At 32.2% G+C, this 15,395-nt stretch overlaps 3 protein-coding genes across 4 annotated transcripts in view; 2 read left to right on the plus strand and 1 right to left on the minus strand.

Annotated features, from left to right (window-relative positions):
- Nucleotides 1-5,793, minus strand: part of Su(Tpl) (Suppressor of Triplolethal) — a 40,644-nt gene extending 34,851 nt beyond the window's left edge. Inside the window, exon 1 of the mRNA XM_013314397.1 lies at nt 5,435-5,793. Coding sequence (XP_013169851.1) covers nt 5,435-5,569 — 135 coding nt within the window. The 5' untranslated portion in view covers nt 5,570-5,793. The remainder of the gene's footprint in view (nt 1-5,434) is intronic.
- Nucleotides 5,794-6,845: 1,052 nt separating this feature from the next.
- On the plus strand, nt 6,846-8,823 carry TyrRS (Tyrosyl-tRNA synthetase). 2 transcript variants are annotated; one of them, XM_013314227.1, is made up of 2 exons: nt 6,846-6,974; nt 7,099-8,823. In XM_013314227.1, exon 2 carries the CDS (start codon nt 7,123-7,125, stop codon nt 8,689-8,691), a length of 1,569 nt encoding a protein of 522 aa, XP_013169681.1. In that variant the 5' UTR covers nt 6,846-6,974; nt 7,099-7,122; the 3' UTR covers nt 8,692-8,823. The 2 variants fall into 2 exon arrangements, with proteins under 2 accessions (XP_013169681.1, XP_013169680.1); XM_013314226.1 differs by having other exon boundaries at nt 7,106-8,823.
- Nucleotides 8,824-10,328: 1,505 nt separating this feature from the next.
- hwt (SH2 domain-containing adapter heavyweight) overlaps nt 10,329-15,395 on the plus strand; it is an 84,093-nt gene continuing 79,026 nt past the window's right edge. The window contains exons 1-2 of the mRNA XM_013314204.1: nt 10,329-11,091; nt 12,324-12,459. Coding sequence (XP_013169658.1) covers nt 10,703-11,091; nt 12,324-12,459 — 525 coding nt within the window. The 5' untranslated portion in view covers nt 10,329-10,702. The remainder of the gene's footprint in view (nt 11,092-12,323; nt 12,460-15,395) is intronic.

Genomic DNA, 15,395 nt, shown 5'->3' on the forward strand with positions numbered 1-15,395 from the left:
ACAATTTACTATCGTCGATTTTTATCTGGTCCAAAGGTTCATAGCGTTAGTCAAATTACGATTACAACAAAGAAATTAAAAAGTTATTTTTTTAAGTATGAATAGGAAATTCAATAATTTTAAAACAAAAATGTCGTATCCTTGAGATGTAAAACGGCGTTAACAAAATAAATAGAACGAAAACATAAATCTTAAAATAGACTATTGTTAGAATTTTGACCGACAAAGTTTCAATTTCATTGTGCACGCATTAGACAATCCTAACATACGTCGCTACCTGACATTTTATCTAAACAAAAAAATGACCAGGTGCCAAGATCCCAAGTATTACGTGTTATAATAAATGTAAAGTAGCTCATAACACACTATAAACTCGTCTCTTAGCAAATGTTTTATTAAAAAAAAACTATCGAACCTAAAGTCAGTAATTTAAAATTAGGTAACCTAAGTCATAATGATATAGAAGATAAAAGAATGCGTGGAAAAAATAAAAGACGTCGGAGTAAACATAAAAAGTGTGCCACGAGTAGTTTATCCCAAAGACTATTAAAAGATTGTTTTGTGAAAAATGATATGTTTCGTTGTTAAATAGTTCGTAACCTAAATAAATTAGGATATTATGATAGTTTAGGGAAGATATACAAATATAAATAATTACGTATATTTGGTTCCTTAATAATATTTAAGGACTCAATTACGTTTACAATGACTTAAAAAAATAACATTTTCCTAATACGCAATTTAGATGCAAATATCAAATTACGAAATTTTCAATAATAATACCACGTTAATTATGTTTATAACTACACGTGTATTTTTTTACTTATTTATAGATGCAAGTTTGTATCAACAAGCCAAATTTTTTTTACATAAAAAATCGATTTCAAAAAAAGATATCGATTCAACTTGTCCGCTGCAAATTACATCATCGCCAAATATCGTCTGATACAAGATAATAAAATACTTAACAATGTGAACTACACCAATCCATTGACAGTTAACATTAACGACTTCATAGATAACGAGGTCATACAAAGTTTTTGAACATACATACTTTCACCTCGCAGACCGCGCACCAGCCCCGTCATTGTCACCGCGGCAACCGACTAGGAGTCAGATACGCTTACCTAATATACCTGACTTTGCGAAATAAAACCTAATTATCATCCAAATTCCAGCTCTGCATTCCAATATAAAAACGCCTAAAAATGTTCTCAAGATTATAATTTACTAGCTGTCGCTTCCAAGACAGTTCTTCCCGAATATCTTCTACACTCATGCCACATTTTATAGAGATCTGTTGAGCCGTTCCTGAGATACCTTCTAACAAACATCTATCCGTCCATCCATCTAAACAACCGCATTTATAATATTAGTAAGATTTCTCTTGTTAGAGAATTAACTCATAAGTAGTTTCCAAAAATCTTCAAAAATTGCATATTCATGTATGATTGGTTCGTCAGTTATTTAATACCATAAATGAATATTTTTGATAAGTAAATATTCTGGTTTTTAGCCATAATAATTTGATAAATTTAAAAGAGCAAGGTGACATACAATTTATATTCTTTCCTGAAAAAACTTAGAGTGGATAACCAGTTTTTTCCAGTCTTACTATTTCTAATAATAAAAAAGATTATAAACCTAACATCATTTACACACAATAATATTATTGTTACTTAAATTCTGAACTGTCTTAACTATAATGGGTGCTGGGTGAGAAAGGTCCGAAGTAAAAATTAATAATACTAAAAGTTTGCATCTTTAAACTATGTTAGAATAAAGATTAATATTGCAAGTACGATTTACGCAGGTAATAAATGTATATGCACAAATCATTATGACTCATCTAATACTTTCAAGAAACAACCACAACAAATACAGGGCCAATTTTTATGACAAATCTAGCCTTTTACCTTCCAATATAAACAAATGAAATATATAATAACACTTTAAACACATCCTTAATTTTTTAGTTATATTGAATTCTTTTAAAGCATATTAATGTGCCATTAATAGAAATTATTATGCTAGTTCTGACCCTATTATCTTCCTCCGGGATATATTTTCTTTTAATCAAAATCTATGAACCTGACAAGATGACCTAGAAAACTGAATTTTAATAGAACCCAATACTTGTATTAAGCTTTTCTTTCATCAAAATGTGAATGAAATAGTAAGTGATGCAACCAACCATAATTCGAAATAAAACAAACATATCAGCACTTTTCTATGACATTATTTTGTACTTTCATGTCTTTTCTATCACATGCCACTTTCACTGTCATACTTTTAACAAGTACTGGCAGTGCACAGCATCACTAATTTACTTTAAACACATTCTAGCCATCAACAAGAGAATTAAAGAGATTTATTGAAATGTTTCCATCGAGAAGAATCCTATCATAATTAATTAAGACAATCAAATTAGTACTATGTAAAATTATAATAAGACATTTAGGCTAACATATTATGTAGTTAATGGTGTGTATCCATTTGTCAAATAGTTTAACTAGGATCTGGTTAATTTATTAAGCAAATTATTATTTCTAGGGTTCCGTACCTCATAGGAAAAAAATGGAACCCTTATAGGATCACTTTGTTGTCCGTCTATCTGTCTGTCAAGACCCTTATTCTCAAAAAGGCGTGAAGGTATCAAGCTGGAATTTACCTTGAAAAACAATGAAACAATATATATTTTAATGCAGGCAGAGTGAATCAACAAGTTACATTATAAACGAACTATGTCTTTTGCTGACAGAAAAGAAATTGTGATAGAATACAGTTAAGACTGTATATTTGTTTATATTAGTAAAAAATTTAAAAGCATAGCCTATATTTGAAAAGACAAAATAACATTGAAATAAAAAAGCTCTAGACCATAATAATAAGTATCAAAATAAGGTTATATAGTTGTTCAGATAAGATGTAAACATCAGGTTTTATCTATGAAGGCACACCCTTCTATTATATTTTTTTGCTAGCAGACTAAAAAACTGATTTAGTAGCCTGTGGACTATTTCCGACTATAATCTATTTTTGTTCCAAGTTTTATATAGATGTATCATCAATTTTCCTATTACCATGTGACAATAATCAAGAGGATGAGTCTAAGGAACAAAGATATTTTAGCACTCCTAAAGTTTCTCCCTCTTACTCAAGCTTATCACTTATGGAGATTTATAGGTATATTACAAATATAACAGTAAGATAAAATTATGTAACTTTATTATGTTGATTGATATAAGAGTATGTTGACAAATAATGCGTAATTTTCTCCAGTTAAGGCTAAAGTTATGGAATATAAACTGTATATGCCATAAATATTAACATTCTTTACCATTGCAAGGATGATCTACTCGATTTTAACTATACCCTTAGTTTACACTGCCACAACACCAATTCAATATGTATTGTAAGTCTCATTTTCTTTAACACATTCCATGCCAATCACTCGCCTCATGGAAAATCATAGTTGCATATTTCTTAAAACAAAGATAATGTTCTTCTACACAAGTTTCAACAATTTATGAATGAAATGATTAGTCAAATATCTACAAGATTGCTAATATAATTTATAAGGAAAGAAATCTTATCTTTTCACAGATTTCTACTTCGATGGAGTATCTTTCCATGAATATGAAAAGAGTGGTTGTTTCAGTAAAAAAAAAAACATTTATATATCTCTGCCTATCCTTGAATTAATATTAGGAATAAAGATGTATGCATACATTCATACTATGTGCATCAATTTAAAAACAATCATTTGACATTTTTATCACCTTAAAATATCACTTTGGCAATGACAAAAACTTTTATATGCAACTTTAAGAATATTTTAACAAGATAAATTAAATATACAGCACATAAATATAATTTCAACAAGTTTAAAAAACAATAACATTTTGTTAGCACCGTTCACAATGTATCGACAGACTTTAAATTAGATGACATAGTTATAAATTTATTTTTATTTCAATAGTAATCAATACTTTTAAACACTTACCACTATTTTAATTATTTTTATGGTAGAAAAGTATAAAATTGAATAAGTATGTAATATTTTATTATGTTTCATCACCTTCCTGACAATTTCCCATTCCTCAACCTTCCAAATTGATGTGTATTTCATCATTAAGGGTATTACTCCCTACTTACTCACATCTTTCAAACAGTCCATCTCTATGCAAACCCTAACCTTATCTAATATTTTTTTTTTATAATTAATAAATCATGTTTATTTCAGATCCTAACTACAAAGTACTTGGAAAAGATGTATTCTACAATTTATGGTTACAAATGAAATGTCACTCTAGAATTTGATTAAAGTCTAATTTTTATAGATCTTCGCTACCTAGTTTTTTTCAGGATCATTAATATTTAAAATAAGTATTTAATGAATATTTACTTTATGTGTTTAAGTTTATATATTGTGCAAAGAGTTTTCCAAAAATAGATCAAGAGTAATATCAAACAGTGATGGAAATTATAGCAATCAATGTTTTGTTTTGATGAAATATGGCACAATTTTTATGCAGATCTTATTACTCTTTTTTAACTAATGATGATTTACTAATATTAATTAAAATATTTTTTTTTCTTAATAACCTTTTTCTTTACTTTGGAAAATGTTATAAAGACTTATGGTCATAATGAAACTGGTACAACCTTAATGATATTTAGATATTAAAAATTATTATTACTAACATTAAATTTAATTAACTTGTTTCTACTTGATATTTAATTCCAAAAACTTCATATTGGCCACAAAAAAAAATCATGTCAGTCGATAAATAATCCAATAAATTATCAGAATAAATATTCGGTTTACTTTTATTATTAATGAAGGCAGTGTAATATACAACAACTGTCAAATAATTTCTTGAACAAAATATTATCTTAGTTATTAATTCTATGTAATTTCTTAGCCTTACAAAAGTTAATAATTAATTGAAGAGTTCGAAATTAAAATAGAAGATCGTTTTTTATTTTTGTTAACGTCTTCTCTGTAAATAGTTTCCTCAGCAACAAAGATTCTAGTTGCACAAGAGTGGTTACAAAATTCTATATTACGATGTAAAAATCAATTGAAATTGCTGGCAATATAGGCAACGATAAATCGTTGTAAATACTAAATTCGGTGACAATATAATTCGAAGTCTTCCTAATAATAGCCAAGTGAAATACAATTCTGTGTGTAATAATACAGAGTAAAATTTCTACTTGTTGACGTGGCGTGACAGCGCAGGGATTAAATTCACTTCAAGCTTTCAGTGTTAGATAGCCCTGGAATACTTATATGATATAAAAGAAAAATTGTGTTTTGCACAAATATTTACAGATTAGCAGCTTCATTATGATTACTTGAAATATAAGTATGGCGCCTGACATTGTTGGCCTGTTTTGGTAGTAACAATATGGCGTATGTACTTACCCTATTATTTCTAATAAAATCTTCTATAGCTTTCAAAGCAGAATCCGTAAGTTTCACAAACACTAGTTCCTTGTTTTCTTTATAACTAGACTCAGATGATAACCCATACTGAACACCTGCTGGCAAGGCCGCCATTTCTTATTCACTATTCGCACTGTGGACCAGCTGACTCCTTTGCTAGTCGTCACAATTCATATCATTCACACATTTCTTAACGTAATCACAGATTCACAACCTATTTAAAATTATAATTATGATAACAAAAGGGTTTTATAAGTCCAAATTAACAAATTTTTTGTAACCCCATCGACTCGGCCTTTGTTGGCAGCGCTCTTCAGTCTGCAAGGCCGCACTGACTGTCATGCGCAATGGCGCTTTTGACAGGAAACGCGAGCATTCACTGCAACAGTAGCGCCAAATTTAAATTTTAAACTGAAGTGTTACAAAACTTTTTAAATTGGTGCAAAACTTTTGCTTTTCATTAGGAATTTCGTTTGAATTTTATTCTCCCTTAATTTATAAGATATTTACGAGATTACAGATGTAACTTTTGATTTTATTACAATAAATATATAACTTATAAGTTTGAAAGCAGAAGCAAACTAAAAGGCTTAGAAGTTCTGTACTTATTGCGAAACAATTCTTAAAAGTAAGTTCTTCAAGAGATTTGCAAAACGTTGCTATTAAATAAATAAGCAACACAAAAAAGTCTAAATTTTACCATAATTAACTTACATGTTGTTCGTTTTGCTTCTTAAAAGGAGAATGAAGTGTATACTATAATCATGAATATATTTGTTATCAATGCATTCAGATTGAATGTGGTTTATTAATATTTTATGTAAAATATACAATTAAGCGAATCACATTGGTTGTCCCATGTGATTTTCGCGCTACAATTTAACTTGAAATCAGTCAACCAAATTAAAGTATGTAGATTCATTTAAAATGAATAATATATTTTAATAATCAGGTAATTTTTATGTTTATAATGTAGCACTTAATTATAATCCTACCAATGACCAAGTCACTCGCGATGTATAGCAAGTTCTTCTGGTTTATTTTGTGGGAATCAGTGATCACTGATTATATATACAGTACCTAATTTCCTTCATTATCTTATAGAAACAGTAATTTTTATTTTTTTAAAAAGAGAAGATTTTTTTATTTGTTCATTCAAAACTGGTGGAACTGATTTTTAAATTGTGAGAAGCTTAGCCGTATATTTTATTGACATAACTTGTGCAAACTAGCGGAGTGGAACGAAGCTGTTTGGGGTTCGAAAACCATGAAAAAGGTCTATATTTATCGTAGCACAGATAAGAATAAGGTTTACTATTTTGTCTGTGAATACGTTATCTGTAGTTGACATCTGACAAATGACAAGAATGTCAGCTGTGTGTGACTGGTGCCTGTGACGTATCGTATGACGTATGATGCAATGTGGAGTTGTCGTGTACTTGCTTTCGAATTTGGTTATTTTCTAACATACTGAATAGAAATTGGTATTAATTTTTGTTGACATATTTCCTAAAGTGCTGTAAGTTTCTTTATTAAACTGAATAATTTGTTCTAATTCTACTTTTATTTATATTTTATCATGAACTTATTAAACAATATTTCATCACATAAAATTTTTAAAGCTTATGAATGTATTTCATTGGTTTTCAGGTTGAAAATTTAGAGTCATGTCTGATTTCGAAGAAAAGAAACGTCTTATTATTCGTAATTTGCAAGAGGTGATGGGAGAAGAGAAGCTTGTTGAAATCCTGAAACAACGAGATGTTAAAATCTATTGGGGCACAGCTACCACGGGCCGACCTCATGTAGCATACTTTGTGCCTATGTCTAAAATTGCTGATTTCCTTAAAGCAGGATGTGAGGTAACAATTTTATTTGCAGATTTACATGCCTATCTGGATAATATGAAAGCACCATGGGATCTCTTGGCACTTCGAACTGAATACTATGAAGCAGCAATAAAAGCTATGTTAACTTCTCTTGAAGTACCTTTAGAAAAGCTTCGTTTTGTCCGTGGTACTGATTATCAATTAAGTAAAGAATTTACATTAGATGTGTACAGGCTCTCATCTGTGATTACTGAACATGATGCTAAAAAGGCTGGGGCAGAAGTAGTGAAGCAAGTTGAGTACCCTGTACTAAGTAGTCTATTGTACCCTGGCTTACAGGCATTGGATGAAGAATATTTGAAAGTTGATGCACAATTTGGAGGTGTTGATCAAAGGAAAATATTTACGTTGGCCGAGAAATATTTACCTAGACTGGGTTATGCTAAAAGAATACATTTAATGAACCCTATGGTACCTGGACTTACAGGTGGAAAAATGTCAGCATCAGAGGAAGACAGCAAAATTGACTTGCTCGATAGTCCCGCTGTTGTTAAAAAGAAGCTTAAAAAAGCATTCTGTGAACCTGGTAATATAACTGAAAATGGTATTTTATCATTTACAAAGCATGTCATATTTCCTTTAATGAAGCAGGATGAGGTTTTCAAAATATGTAGAGCGGAAGAACATGGAGGTAATGTAGATTATTCCAAATTTGAAGATTTAGAACAAGCTTATGCAAAACAAGAAATCCATCCAGGTGATTTGAAGGCTTCAGTAGAGCAAGTGATTAACAAACTTTTAGCTCCAATTCATGAAATATTTAAAGACAGTAAACTTCAAGAATTGACTAAAAAAGCTTATCCACCCGCAAAAAAAGTTGCAGCAAATGCAGCCGTTGATGAGGTAACTCCTGCAAAGTTGGATATAAGAGTGGGTCGCATAGTGGAAGTATCTAGACATCCTGATGCAGATTCTTTGTATGTAGAAAAAATTGATTTAGGTGAAGAAGAACCAAGAGTAGTTGTATCAGGACTTGTAAATTATGTCCCAATAGAAGAAATGCAAAACAGGAATGTAGTTGTTTTATGTAATTTGAAACCGGCTAAAATGAGAGGAATTGAATCAAAGGGAATGGTTTTATGTGCATCTATCGATGAACCTAAACAAGTAGAACCACTTTTACCACCAAAAGATAGCCAGCCAGGTGAGAGAATTGTAGTAGAAGATTATGATTCAGGTGAACCAGATGATGTGTTAAACCCAAAGAAGAAGATATGGGAGAAATTGCAAGTTGATTTGAAAACAAGTGCAGATTTATTTGCTGTATGGCAAGGGAATAAATTGATTAGTAAAGTCAGTGGTAACCCAGTAACAACTAAATCTTTGATCAATGCACCTATTAAGTAATTTGATATTAGCATTTTAAGAAATAATTATTTGCCGTTTTATAAATAATTTTTGAATTGTTTTGTTTATAAGTATGCATTTTGATATTAAAAATAACCTCCGTAAATACATTCGAATTAAATTATTTTCATGTACATATATTAATTTTATTTTGAACAAAATAAATATTTCTTTAACAATAAAATTGTTGTTTGTCTCATTAATTTCTTATTAACATTACACTATTTTTTCTCATTTTATAAAATTGATTTTTTTTAATATTTAATCTGTTTAAATGTGTTACTATTTTAAAGAACTTGTGTGGTAGTTGATGTCTGATCAAGTTTGCTGTATTTTTCGGACAGTTGAAATGGTATTTTGTAGTACTGTTGTAGTATTTCTGCAACAATTAATATCATAGCTTAAGTATTATTACACATTTGAAAGGAATATTAGGGAAGACAAAGTTCTGTAGAAATATATCAAGCATCATAGATACCTTGTGTCCTTACTTACCATAGTTTCGGTTCGAAAATACACATTTCTAATTTTTTTTTATAAGAGAAGCGTGCAACAGAGCGCCTGGAGCACCGGGAACAACGACACCCATGGACATCTGCAACACCAGAGGAACTATAGATGCGTTGCTTTTAAGGAAATGAGATGGTCGCTACTTGAAAGACCGCCGTGGATAGACCATTCCACAACGCCGGTGTGCGAGGCAAGAATTAATAGACTGATATGAATATAAGACGAAAAATGTCTCCAAATACCACCATGGTTTTTATTGTATGTATACCATACAATATTAAAACAAGGAGATTAAAATATTCCTAAATATAATGAGTGCTTTAAAATGCGGAAATGATAGTTCTATTTATTTAAGTAGATTATTTTTGTTATCGTAATTACGTTCTTTACGTTATTTTTAAAATAAGATTAAATATAAATGTCATAAGATGAAAGAGAAAAATGTAGGATATTCGGGTAATTAGAGTAATGGTAGGACCACCATAGTTACATGGAATTACGACAGCCAGGCTTACTCTCCAAAGAATACCAACAATCCTTTGATGATGCCAGAGACCACCGGGAGTAATGTCAGGAAACCGTGTTTGACTCTTTTTCTTCATAATTTAAAGGTATAAGGGACTATCCGTAGGTAGGATAAGCTGTACCACCGTATAAATTCAGAGAATGTGTACTGAACAGAAATTTTTGGGTGATGAATTTATACATCCTCGCTGAAAGACGCATGTGCGTTAACTGCGTAAAAAATAAACAAAGTTCGGCATGAGTTTATTTTGTTCAATAGGTATAGTGCAGCTGTAGTGTGTTTTGTCGTCTCCTTGGTAGTCATAAAGAGATATCTATCATGGATAATTTCAAAGTAAAATTGCGTTCTTTAGTGTTGAAATATGTGAAAATGGAAAAAGTAGCAAAGTGTAAGTTTTCGTGTGACTAATTATAAATGCGAAAGGGTTGTGCAGTTCCGCTATATTCAGGCTCGGATAAAATTAGATATTCAATATCGACAAGGGGCCGGCGCCCCGCCATTTTGAACGAATGAATAGTTGGCGGAACATTGCAGGCGACAGCAAGGGCGAGGGGAGCGCGCATGCGTGGCTCTTTACCCGCACCCTGTCTGTAGGGCCGAGGTCTCGCTCAATGTGATGTCAAAAAATGAATTATTTTCCCATCTTATTCACTTATTACATTGTTGATATCAATGATTTTTGATGTTTTATATTGCCTCCAAACATCGTTCCGCGTTAAGTGCGCGTTTGAGACGTAAATGCATAAAAATCTATGCTAGTACCACAAGTGGTGTATCGTAAAGACAATGAAAATGTTTCCGTGATCGGATGATTTATTTGCTGTAAATTTATTTACGTGTTAAAACAAATCGGTGCAAAAAATATTTGGATTCAATTATTAAAGTGACTTAGTGTAAGTGCAGAGAAGACGTCTCGCGTCAAGATAGATTAAGGATCGGAGAGCAACATAATGGGATGACAGGAAATACAGATTCATGGAAAAGGTTTGGCGCCGAGTCGGTCTCCATTCCTCCCGCAAGAAAAGGGATGGAAGTGGAACGAGTCGAGAAGTGACGTCATCGGCTCCCCCGGAGGCTGAGTACCAGAATATCCACACATTAAGAACTGCGGATTTGATACGGCAGCGGCAGGGTGAGGAGAAGTCTACACTTCGTTCCTCTTACATAATAAGGAACGGGGACAACTTCATCTTGGTGGAGAGGCGACGACGGCGGCGGCGCAGGAGCGGCACGCGGGCGTCTTCCGGCAGCCGGCACCACACGCCGCCACTTGAAGACAATGCCCGTGCAGAACAGAAGCGGCGGCCGCCAGCTAAACTGAAGTTATTCGGCATACAATGGCCCTTGCACTCTAGTGAGACAAGGTAAGATTATAATTATTAAACTGTTTCACGCCAAATCGTATAAAGCCGGTTACACCTTTACTTTTAATTAAAGAGTCGGTATGTTTAGTAACTGCGAAGTTTACTTTTCGTGTTGTTTTATTTAATGTACCAAGAATATAAGGTGTTGTATTCCATATTTTTAAATACATATACATAAAATCCCGCGATACGTAGATTAAAGATTTTTTTCACTTTTTAAACGTAGTAAATAGAACGTCATTTACTAAAGAAGGTGATCATTAAAGTGTTTGATGTTTTCATCGAAAGAATTTTTTCCGTGAATTTATGACATAATAATTATGAGAATATTTTTTATGCGTAAAACGTAACATATCTTTGTTTATAATCTATAGCTTTTATTGGAACAGCGGTTAGCGTACATTATGATTTTCAAGTGGGTAGATTGAAATATTAACATTAATTCTTATGGTGAAGTATATTACAATGTCAGTGCCAATATTATTGCATTTTATTACATGTACAGCTCAGTTCAATAATTTAAATAGTAATTAAATGAATTATTGTGTAAATATGAAGCAGGAATTAGAAATTGAAAGAATGTGGTGTCAACATTTTGCAAAATTTTCACGTATGGTATGTAATTTTATGATCTAGCTCTTATCATAGTTATCTTTTAGTGTTTATCCTAGATGGATAGTATTTATTCTCTTGTAGGATCCGTAAATTGCAAATGTTACAACATAATCACGCCGGTAAGCAGAGGGGTAGGCAGAGATCACGGACCTTAACTCGAGGCAGTTCTGTCAAACCTCTCTCGCTTCCAGGAACGTTAATCACATCTTAATATAATACGATTTTTTGGTATTTATATAAAACGTCGAGTTGGTACAGTACGTAATATTCTTCCATATTGTAAAATGACACGTAAACGTACAAATATGTCTTACATTTGTTCCGAGGTAAATTTTATTTTACTTTGTCTAACACGTGATCTAAGCGTACTTTTAAGTCGTACTAGCTCGCGCCCGCGACTCCGTTCGCAAGGATATAAAAAAAAAATTATAAATAAAATAAGTTAAATAAAAAGCAGCTCTTCAAGGCATCAATTCGAAAAAAAAGAATAAATATAATAGTATCCTATGTCCGACTCCTGGCTCCTTGAGTTATACATAGTGTAATTAACACGACTTTCTTTTATATATATATATAGGTTATGTTTAACATATGGTGATGTCACATATAATTTCCAGACATACGTCGATAGCCCGTCGGTTCTGTCGCGGCCGTCGCTCACGGGACGACAACGAGCTCTACCGATCCAACAGCTTCAAGTTTGAACGGTTCACGCGAGAGCCTGCAGCTGAAGACCTCTCTTCCAGCTCACAGGTAACTTGGTTATTACTAGCATAAGTTCTTATCGCCTTTGCATTGGTCATAGGGCCACACAGAAGACAGACGTGAAGTGGAAGCAATTCCGCGTTTCGTCTGATGAGTGTGCGTCCCGGAGGCCTAATTTAGTCCTCTTTCCCTTCCCATCCTTTTTCTTATAAGGAAAGGATGGGAAGTGGAAGTGGACTTTCCGGATGAGAAGATGCATGGAAAGGGAAGATATTTTCTTTCTGTGCATCCTCTCCTCCGTCGATTGAAGGTAGGCAACGCATATGCAATTGCATATGTCTATGGGTAACGGTCACTTCGCTATTTCAGCGATTTCAGGTGGCCGCTCGCTCGTTTGCCACCTTATGATATAAAAAAAAAAAAAAAAAAAAAGGTAGAATATATTAAAAATGTGCGGATCCAGACCGATGATTTTTACCCCTAAGTTATTTTTCAGAGTAAACTGATTTATCATGGTCTTCTGAGACTAAAATCCTCGTTTAAAATATATTGTTATCTCTATTTTGTCAAACATAATAACAGGGATGACGACATGTTTTATCCAGATATTTTGGTCTTAGAAACCCACAGTTAGTGTTGCTACTGTTACATTCAGATTTGTTTTATGATAATTTAAGCAGTCCCTATGAGTATATTATATTATCTAAATTAAGAAACCATCATACGACTCTTGAGTGTAGATTTTAGACCTTTAGGTTAGGTTTTTGAGTGGTAAATTCTAATTTTGTTTAAGTGCCATCTAGTGGACACTTAAACAACCGTTGAAACGTTTTGGTTGTGACAAGTAAGTTAATTATCTTCTTGTTAGTTACATAGATGGCGTTGTATCACACTATTGAAGTAGAATTACAAAACACACTTTGGTGATATTAGTCGTAGTAAAGACTTTGATATAAAAATGCAATGGTAACTTTAATTTTTATTGTTACTTTTATTGTTGTACAAAATAAATCAAGCTTTGTTTTTCAAAATATTTGACGTAGAGGTTGTTTATCGTTTGATTTCCTTTGTGTGATTAAAATTGAACTCAATTATTTTAGCTTTTATGCTGAAATATACACATTTACTCCCTTTTATATTTAAGATTGATGGATCGAAGTTAATAAGAAACAGTATGAGAGGATATTGAAATTAATTATGTGCACATATGCCGCGTGGGAAGCGGTCAATCTTTTGTGAATTATGTAGTAGTTGCTAAACAATGAAAGGAATGTTTGAGCAAAGTTTTGTTTATTGTTATCGTTAGTTACTAGACCTATATGTGTGTTAAAACTAACTTTTTTTAATAGCTTTTACATCCATTGATTAATATTTTCCTCAGTCATTCAATATACCTACATACTAATGTTATAAAAACGAAAGTTTGGATGTAAGGATGGATGTTTGATGGCTGCATGGATCTGAAATTTGGCACAGATGTGGAATAGATAGCTTGGAAGAACACATAGGCTACTACTTAAGTATTTTTTTTAAATTCGCGCGGACGGCGTCGCGTACAAAAGCTAGTTTCAATAAATATAAATGCGAATTAAAAGTGGCATTGCTAATCCTGCAAGTGGTCTCTGTTTTCTGAACCATTTCCTAGTCTAAAAATAGAATCTTTAATATCAAAAGATTATTGTTTTGTTAATAAGTACCTATTGTAATTTAAATTAATTTTTTCTAAGTTTCGCCAATTTCTTATCGCGTTTTTTCCGCCTGGTCAGTGTTCAGGTAAAACTGCACAATATAATACATTTTTATATCGAACACTCTTGTATCCTGCCTATAAATCACGTTATCCCCGCGGTGATCGAAATTGCCTCATCAACATACTAATACCGTAACGCCATATGTCCTCCCCAAGTTGTATCGAGAGTCCGTGTGGGGGCGCTGACGCCCCACAGTTTGCGATTACTGACGATCCGTTCTTATACTTATTTTATCAATTTGCCGTAATATTGTACTAATCTTACTTCTTTACTAGTATATAATATTATAAATGCGTATATTTGGATGGACGGATGTTGGTTTGAATATATCCGATACGGCTCAACGGATCTTGATGAAATTTGGCATAGATGTAGGACATAGTCTGGAAGAACACATAGGCTACCAATTACGATGGGCGACACATAGGCGACAATTAATTATGATTTTTTCTCAAGGTGTAGTCAACTGCGATAAATCCTGTAATTTGATAAAAAATTTAACGCAAAGTTTGATTCACGATTTAATTCCGAACCGTAAGCTTAGTTGTTAAATGGAACCATGGAACTAAATCGATCCCAGGTTCATTTTCAAATTGGGTTCGTTTGGATGTCTGATCCTATAGTTTCGATTTCAAACTTAATTTCGTATGATTTTACGGTTATTTTTCGAGTGTTTTCAAATAGTACATTATTTCGGCATTTACATATTTAAACTTTGATAAAAAGTTGTAATGATTATACAAAAACATTTCATCTTAAGCAGAAATTTAAATAGCAACATTAAAAATACATTTACCAACTCTTCGCGGAGTTTAACCCAAAAATGAAATGAGGTTATTATGGCCCTTTGCGAAGGGCCTCTACCTGAGTTGAAACAAAATAAAACAACGAATGATACGATCGTTTTTAAAACGAACTCCGGGTAAAATACCGCTTCTTGCCTTATTTAGGTGTCTGGCTGAATCTTGCTTTTGACCAATTGTCTTACACATATTAAATCCGCTAATTTTTTCTTGCTTCCTTAAAAAAATCAATAAATGTAGACTCAATCACATTTTCAAAAAGTTTTTTTTTTAACTAAGTATACGAATTAGTCTTATTTAGTTTTTACAGACTTTGTGCTGTATCTGTTTTTAATTTTGTCGAGATTCGTTGAGCCGTTCAGGATATACCTTTCTAACAAACATCCATCCATCTAAACATTCGCATTTATAATATTAGTAACATAATAGC

The sequence above is a fragment of the Papilio xuthus genome, unplaced genomic scaffold, assembly GCF_000836235.2.
Source record: "Papilio xuthus unplaced genomic scaffold, Pxut_1.1 DF827461.1, whole genome shotgun sequence".
NCBI lineage: Eukaryota > Metazoa > Arthropoda > Insecta > Lepidoptera > Papilionidae > Papilio > Papilio xuthus.